The 9242-nt window shown below is 38.9% G+C and overlaps 1 protein-coding gene across 1 annotated transcript in view; it reads left to right on the forward strand.

The window, feature by feature from the left end:
- MYBPC1 (myosin binding protein C1) overlaps positions 1-9242 on the forward strand; it is a 111829-nt gene that overhangs the window by 101049 nt on the left and 1538 nt on the right. The window contains exons 28-30 of the mRNA XM_027106010.1: positions 2840-2999; positions 3894-4030; positions 5682-5868. Of these exons, the coding sequence (XP_026961811.1) occupies positions 2840-2999; positions 3894-4030; positions 5682-5868 (484 nt within the window). The remainder of the gene's footprint in view (positions 1-2839; positions 3000-3893; positions 4031-5681; positions 5869-9242) is intronic.

Here is a 9242-nt window from a genome sequence, read left to right on the forward strand (position 1 = left end):
AAAACATCGTACCAAATGATATTGATAGGAAGTCTGCAGGCATTTACACTACTAGATGTCAGTAAGAACTTAGGGTATAAGGTTACATTGGGTTAATAGAAGGGGAGAGGGTTGGAAAGAGCAGTCTAAGTAACTGGAATGGATTTCAAGCCTTGCCTTTCCATAAACTATTTCTAGCATGTCTTTCCCCCCACCCCTGGGTGGGTGTTACATGACAAAATAAGACTTGGCATTTACAGAAACATGTTTCAGCCAAACCTGGACAGCTTGAGAGCTAGATCAATGGATGACTTTGCAGGGGAAGTATTGACCACCTTGGATTTCCTTAGCAATGAGGGCTCTTCTTTGGACCTTGGTCCAGATACTGGCAGTGAATCCAGGGGTACCACACTGCCTCCAGGTGCCCCCCATTCTTCCACGCCCACCACATTGCCAACAGTTGTCTTCTCAGATATCTAGTCAAGTCCAGCTGAGCCAGGACTTTCCTGCTGCTTCGTGTGTCTGAGGTCTGCCTGCTGACAGGAGAGGAACCCCAATCCCATCCCCTTGTGTTTCTGGTGCCTTTCAGCAAGGGCAGGCCTACAGACCAGAAGATGCTCGCTCTGCCCAGTGCACTTCCCCGGAGGTCACCACACCACTATCTCACTGTTGCTACAGATGCTCTTTTTCACTTAAATTCCTATAGTCCTTTATACCTTCCATAAACATTGTTCTCATGATGTATGCCAACACATTCATTTATTCATTCATTAACTATTTGTTGAGCAGTGTTCTAGCTGGTGGATCAAAAACAAAAAGACAGCTCCTCGGGCTTCCCTGGTGGCGCAGTGGTTGAGAGTCCGCCTGCCGATGCAGGGGACACGGGTTCGTGCCCCAGTCCGGGAAGATCCCACATGCTGTGGAGCGGCTGGGCCCGTGAGCCATGGCCACTGAGCCTGCACGTCCGGAGCCTGTGCTACGCAACGGGAGAGGCCACAACAGTGAGAGGCCCGCGTACCGCAAAAAAAAAAAAAAAAAAAAAAGACAGCTCCTGCTCTTGGACCACTCATAGTTTAAGCAAGCAGAAAGACATAAAGCCAAATGATAAAACAGTATAATAAAGGTTTGCATAAAGTGCTTTGGAAATAAAGGAGGGCATAACTACAATTGTCTGGTGTCTTTAAAATATCCCAAATATAGAGAAGATCACAGCCCCTAAAAGTTGCAAGGAAAATCGTTTTCCTTTCTGAAATTTTTTGTCAGCAAATGTATTTTCTCAATTAGTGGTACTAAACATATGTAGTACAATGTGGTTTTCTACTGGTGGCAAGATAAACTTTGAAACCACTATATTTCTTGACATGGTGAGGAAAAAGTCAAAAAAAAAAGAAGAATATAGCTTTAGCTCATCCATTCATTCCTGTATTCAATGAACATTTATTTTGTGCATGCTACCTACTGTATACCAGGTGCTGTGAGAAGGCACTGGAAATACAGGGGTGAGAAGAAAAGTCCATTTTTATCATCACTGTGTATCCATTCCAGTGGGGGAGGTAGCAGATAAGCAAGTAAAATAGTAAGTATGTCATATATTTAAGGTAACAAGTACTGTGAAGAAAACATAGCCAGGTTAAGGTGAAAAAGTATGACCAAAGTAGAGTGGTGAGAGGGTAAACAGTAGAGGAAGTAATATCTGAGCAAAGAATTGAAAGAACCTATGGTAATAATGTTAGGCAAGTTGATTGGGTGATATTAATTTTTGTGGTTTAGCATCATCTCTCCCTCAGAATAGATAAGTTGGCATGAAAATTCTATAATTATACTTTGTTATACAAAAGATAAATAGGTAGGTAGGTAGACAGATAGATGACAGACACTGCACAGTAATGTAGAAAATATAAAGATAGTAGTTGACATTGTCCATGGAAATAATCAATAACCAATTTACTATAAGAATAGAGGAGGGCTTCCCTTGTGGCGCAGTGGTTGAGAGTCCGCCTGCCGATGCAGGGGACGCGGGTTCGTGCCCCGGTCCGGGAAGATCCCACATGCCGCGGAGCGGCTGGGCCCGTGAGCCGTTCCCGCTGAGCCTGTGCGTCCGGAGCCTGTGCTCCGCAACGGGAGAGGCCACAACAGTGAGAGGCCCACGTACCAAAAAAAAAAAAAAGAATAGAGGAGAGGACTATAGCCCGGCAGACAGCCTCTCAGACAGCTCTGAGGAACTGCTCCACAGAAGCATAGCTTTCAGCACAGTTTTTAACCTTGTTTGAACAAAGAACCTCAGATATGACAGAGATACATTCCTTCAAGGTTTCCAAAAGAGACAGTTCAGCACATACACAGCAAGTCATTATGACCTTGGTGCCCGAGGAAGGGAGATTTATCACGGAAGGAATACAAGCATTGATGTCCCAGGAAAGGAGGCATTTATCTGGATCTTCAAAAGAGACCTTCTTCACTTCTGGACAGTGCATGCTTTTCTTTAAATGGTTAAAGCAGATGTACAATGTATGTTTATTAGGTCCCAAAACGGGCTGTTCTAGTTAGCATAAAGTTTAAGTTAAACCACATATAAGCCAGAATGACTTCTTCATACCTCAATATATGAAAATTTCTTCCATCCACATCTAGGGCAAATGAATCTAATGTGTAAATGAAGATTAAATGACGTAGTCAAGTGTAAATCAATTGTAAAGCGTTAAACAAATTAAATATACATTTCTGTTACCCTCAGTATAAAAAATTAGTGCTCTTTTTTCCTCTTAGCTAATGCAACATCCCTGTTATTTATTTGAATCAACAGGTGAAATAACTGTGTATTTTTAAGTGATTTTCCTCAAATTCTTATTTTTGCTTTCAGGAGTGGTTCACTGTCATTGAGCATTATCACCGAACCAGTGCCACCATTACTGAACTGGTTATCGGAAATGAGTATTACTTCCGGGTGTTTGCTGAAAACATGTGCGGCCTCAGTGAGGATGCAACAATGACAAAAGAGAGCGCCCTGATTGCCAAGGATGGTGAGTTGGAAGCGGGCTGGACATCTGGGAACCTTGATTTTCAGTGATGAGACAGAGAAGACAGAAAGAAAAAGAGATGTGGTAAAAGGGGATAAGAATGTCATAAACACACATTTAAAATTATGGTAAGGAGATGCAGCCACAGGCCAGGGAATGCTGGCAGCCACCAGAAGCTGGAAGAGGCAAGGAACAGATTCCCTGCTACAATCTCCAGGGTCAGCGTGGCCCTGCCAACACCTTGATTTTGTATCTCTGGCCTCAACAACTGTGAAAGAATAAATTTCTGTTGTCGTAAGAAATAAAAAATAATAAATAAATAAATAAAATTATGGTAAGAACGTCCAACCAAAATGTTAATCTTACAAGTAAAATATTTTAAGGAAAATATATTACGATTGCATTTTTTAACGTACAAGCTTTCATTCATGGCAACATCTGGGTAGTGGGTCTCTCAATGGCTAAGATCACAGGGGTAGGAAAAAGTCACCATTTACTTTTAGAGCTTGGGTTACTTTTATTCTTGGACACCTTCAAGGATGCTACACATGAGAGCCACTTTTCAATGAAAGGAGAAGTTGGATTCTACCCCTGTCATTTCATTTCCTCATAAACCGTGTCCTTCCTGCCCTTCCTCGTTACTTTCACGTTAAAGCACATTGTTGAGCAAAACACCCAGACACTGAATTCTTCCCAATACTTATTTCAGTTCCAGGTGACCCCTCTGGGTTTCTTTCCTGTGTGTGATGGGCTGTACATTGGTATCCTTCTGAATGAATGCCCTGTGGCCTTCACACATGTTTTTCTAAGCTCAGGGAAGTTTTCAACGTTAGTCAAGTATGCTAAGAATAATATATTCTCAGGCCAATTTGTATATCTCTAATGCTTGTTTTTAAGGTAAAATCTACAAAAATCCAGTGTATGAAGACTTCAATTTCACAGAGGCACCCATGTTTACTCAGCCATTGGTCAACACCTACGCCATAGCTGGTTACAATGCCACCCTGAACTGCAGTGTGAGAGGAAATCCTAAGGTACCATGTTTTGGGGTTTTTTTAATCACATTAATTAAATTTAAAAATTAATCCCAAACCCCCTCTTTTATATTCACTCTGTCATAATTATAAGTAGTAATATAAACTGAGCTTCCAACTGCTATTTGTGTCTTTTTCTGGGATACGGAGGGGGGTACAGGATGGTGGTATTGGTGGATAATAAAGGACACTATTTAAATGTAGAAAAAATATTTATATTTCTTTACTAACTAAAGGATACTTTCTAAGGAAAAACCAAACCACTTATTTTTAAAAGAACGGAGAGATAAAGAGATGGAAGTAATATTGTGTCACCTGAAAAATTAGATGGTGATATTGATTTATCAAGCTTTCTGTAATAGTGTAAAGCAAATAAGTGTACTATCGTGCAAGGCAGAATTCGAATGTACAGTGTTAAGGGTACCGAGTACCAGGAAGGGAGAGATCGCATCTGACTGAAGAGATTTAGAAAGGATTTCAGGTTTCATGTTGCTGGCATTTGAAAAGAACAGCAAATGAATGAATGAATGAATGTTGCCCATAGAGCTATCTATCCCTGGGTGGCACTGAGAGAAAGTGCCCTAGAATTTGGAAAAATTGCAAACAGTGATATTTTTCCTGCATATACCATGAGCAGAAATAGAGAAGTCAAAGGGAGAAGACAGCCTGAGGGTGGGAGGAAGATGCTGAATTCATGTTTAATTGGAGGTGATGTTGGTACATTCAAGCGGGAACGACCAGGAGGCGAGGAGAGCATCGCCAGAGCTTGGGAGAAAGGCGAGGGCTGTGACTCTTGGTTTGGGTGACCCAAGCATGGGGACGCTGCATCCCACCCCTTGGAGCCAAGGCTCTAGAAAGGAATATCTAATGAAAGAGAGTAGTGAAGCAAAATGTCAAGGAGCAAGGTGTGAGCCTCAGGAAATACTCCCATTTGAAAGGCGGAAGGAGGAAGAGGACGGTGTGAAGGACACTGAGAAGTGCTGTCTCTTGGGTCTGAGCAAGACAAAATCAATAAGAGGTAGAGTGTGGAGGGTGTGCATTTACAGAAGGGAGAAGAAGACAATATGAAAAAGAAATGGCAAGTCAGTGGTACCAGCTGTAGTTCGGAAGTCAAGCAGAATGGAGTAGCCTTCCTGGGCGATTGATCTGGGATTATCCGTTTGGAGTAGATCCATCCATTGCCACCAGGTGATGAAAACAGATGTCAGAAGAGAGATTAAATGGTGAGGAGGCATAAGCAGCCCATAAAGAATTAGAAAAGCATATCAGGGAAAGGAAGTAGAGAAAACTGGCTGGTGATGACGCCTTACAGGGATTCTTTGAAAAACACTGAGCAATATACACTCTCCAGGATGAGTTAACCTCATGGACCTGTAGATCAAATTTAAATGTAACTGAATCTTGGGGAAGATTGCCCCAGGGCTGTCCTCTGAACAAATCTGGCTGGCTTCTTCAGAACTGCCCCTTCGCTTTCTTGCCAAGCATTAAGTAGAATTTAATCTGAGAGAAACGGTTCTCAAGTTGACGTGGATTCTTCTTAGATGTAGTATTTTCTTTCTAAGCCATGCTTTAAAATTCTGTCACTGGCTTTGATGGTCTCTTATCAGGCTAAGTACAGATATGTTTTGCCCTAATTTGCTTCCATCTTCAGCCCAAAATTACCTGGATGAAAAACAAAGTTGCTATCGTGGATGACCCAAGATACAGGATGTTCAGCAACCAGGGGGTCTGTACTCTGGAGATTCGAAAGCCCAGCCCCTATGACGGAGGCACCTACAGCTGCAAAGCAGTCAATGACCTTGGGGCAATGGAGATCGAATGCAAACTGGAGGTGAAAGGTATGACATCCCAGATCTTGTGTAGACTGAACTGAAAGAAAATCATTTAATTATTGTCCTTACTGCCAAATCCCAATTACTTGCCAACATTTTCTGGGGGAGGGGAGGAAGGAGGGAGAAGATTTGGGGAGAGAAGACATTTTTACATTCTGAACTCACTCTTATTTGTGATGGCTACTTGATTTTGTAAGTTGACTTACTTTCATCTCTTGCAATTCTTGTTAACTAAAGCACTATTAATTCCAATGAATTGTGGTATGTGCACAGCATGGTAACAATGAATCAAGTCAAAGGGGTATTACTTTGGTGATGTAGTCCATCTTAGATAAATAGAAGCCTTGTGTAAAAACTCATCTAATGAAACTGCAGTTGAGGAATTTAACAATCTTTGTGAAACTTTCTATGTATATGTAAATTTACTAATTTAGTATTTAATATTACACATGTAGAATTCAGCATACACATATTATAACCCGTTCCTCTAAAAATCTCACTAGAGAATTTCCATTTGTAGGTATGCATTTCATTTATACTAGTTTTCAGAAGTGTTGCAGGTAATGTAAACCAAGAAAACACATGAAGATTTATGTGGTAGAAAAGTCTCAGTGTAATTGTCCTCTTAATCAATTTTCATATTAATTGAGTATAATTTGTATCCTGAAGTTTTTTTCTTGACAATCAATACCTTCTGGGATACGATGAAAACTCTTACAGCTGTCAGAGTCACCGTTAGGAGATAAGGAGTGACATGATCCTAATGTCTTTTCTCTCATTCTTATTGCATTATTTTGCCATTTTGTGATAACCAAAGTCTTTACTTTTCCTACCTCTCTATAATGAAGAAATTATAATCTAAAAGTCAGATATAACTTTATAAATATCTATTTTAGAAAAAACGTAGTAAATGCCTAGGGTATTTATGTAAACAATAACAACAACAACAAAAGAGTTTTTTAGTCCTAAATCTAGTGTAAATATAGTAGAGAAACTTCTCGAAAAAATTTTTTCCTTCTGTAACTTTAAAAAACCAGTATTCTCTCTGTTATGATTTTTGTCCATCCTCAGATAATACAGGATAGTAGATTCACAATTGAAAGAAAGAAAATTTTTAAGTTTTTTCCCTCTTAAATGTAAAGCATATAATATTCTTAGAAAATTTCAAACTTTACTATTGAGATAGTGGATACAAGTTTAAATGTTGTTCTTTTAGCTATTTATTAGCTTTTTTTTTTTTTTCGGCTGTGCCACGTGGCACGTGGGGTCCTAGTTCCCCGACCAGGGAGCGAACCCGGGCCCCCTGCACTGGAAGCATCAAGGCTTAACCATTGCACTGCCAGGGAAGTCCTATTTATTAGCTTTAAAGGCAGATTAAGGTCATAGTTGCAAACACATCTGGTTTCTAAACTCCTTATTAGTTCCACGGTATTGTTGGTACTTATGTTCCAACACCCAAAAAACAAGAATGCAAAAATCAAAAACCCAATACCACTTCTGCATGCTTTGAAAATACCTGAATGTTGCTAATGATATAAAATGATGGTTTCAAAATGGTTCAAAATTTGGGGTCCTCCATAAGCGAATAATGTTATGCATATAAATGCTGTATTCTTTCTAGTAATTGTATAGTAATTGAATTTAATAACATAAATAATGTATTCTAGTATATAAATTCATAATAAGATATCAACTGTGATATATTAGTAAAAGCTTTTGGTCCTAAAAGTAAAGCCACCATTATTTATCATCAGATTGTTATCTGATAATAGGTGACTTGAATCAAGTTAAGCTGTGAAAAAAAAAAAAAAGTAAGACTGTCAACCGAGAATAAATAAATACTGGTGCAAATATTCTAATTCTGCAGTGATATATCAAGGAGTAAATTCCCCTGGACAACCAATCTTCCTGGCGGGGCAGCAACAGGTTTTATAAGTTCATATCCCACTGGATATTTCTTCTTTCCATTCCATTCCTCTTACATGAAATCGCACTTTGCATGTAAAGCTTGTCTTTCTCATTTGCTTTTAAATGTATTTCTTAGCAGCTCATGGCATACAGTGGTTATGCCATGAACAAGGAAGGCAAAATTATTCAAGGATATTAGGTAATATAGGAATAAGTGTTGTCAGAAAACTAAGGACCATACCACAGGTTCCCATAAATAAAGCCAGAAAGCCACATTTGAAGATGACCTCATTTTAGATATAAGGTTACCAAAATTTGGGAATCATTTGGCATTTCTTTAATATTTTCAAGTGTAGAGAGAGATGTTCTTCCTTTAAGATAGCTTCCAGTGTGGGTTCGTTAGATTCACGTTGAAGTTCAGAAAATTGAACATTTTTCCATTGCTAAGTTGTAGAAAAATTGTTCTGGGCATTTTTGATGGGGAGAGGACACAGATAAAAAACTATTTGGACTGGTTGAATCCAATATCTGGAAACTTTCATATTTAAGATTTTCCAATGAAAAATTCTCTAGTAGAATGTCTGTAACCCATCTATCCGTTGAACATTTTGGATAATTTCGTGGGACCAAGATTATTTCATATATTCATGAATTTAAAAGGAAAGAATATTCTAGGCTCCATTACTAAATGTATTAAGCGATAAATGAGTCCTACAGTATATGTATGATTGATCCCCTATTTGGAAGAGCAAATTAAGAGGTTCTCTGGGGCTAGGTGAACAACCTGATGTAAACTCTGATGACATAGACCCATGCCTGAGTTTACAATGTTTGCTCTCTGAATTTCTAGAGATAACATCAACTTTCGAAAGAGGAAAGAATTAGGACTCTTTCTTTAAAAGTTTTGTAGATTGCACATATAGTCACTTTCTAGCCTGTTTTTTTAAGCCTTGTCTTTAGTTAGATCAGTCATATATAGTCAGTTCAGAATACAATATTCTAGAATAGTCTAATTTCTATATCCACTTGATAATTTTGCCTTTTAGAATTTCAACATATATATATGTATACTAATGCTTTGTTGATTGTCCATGTTTTTCTGTTGCTGAAAAACACAATATATATATGTTGTAGGGGGGTTTCTTTAGCTAATGGTTTGGAAACTGTTACCATAATTATTCACTTTACAGTCGAATTGGCTTTGCCACCTGTTCAGGCAAAGTGGTTGTGCATATTAATAAATGTTTTACCTATTAATGATCCTTTTGAAGTGACTGGATCCCAGCCCTTCATTCCATGCGCTTCTATTTTCCTGTACTTTTCACCTGACTAAGGATTAATGAAATCACCTCATCATAATTGTGACCATAATTTCATCCAAGTACTCAACTTTGGTTTTAGCATTTTATTAATGCTTACAACATGTCTCTCTCTCTCTCTCTCTCTCTCTCTCTCTCTCTCTCTCTCTCTCT

Source organism: Aethalodelphis obliquidens, unplaced genomic scaffold, assembly GCF_003676395.1.
Source record: "Aethalodelphis obliquidens isolate GAN/ISIS:26980383/991018 unplaced genomic scaffold, ASM367639v1 scaffold8, whole genome shotgun sequence".
Classification (NCBI taxonomy): Eukaryota; Metazoa; Chordata; class Mammalia; order Artiodactyla; family Delphinidae; genus Aethalodelphis; species Aethalodelphis obliquidens.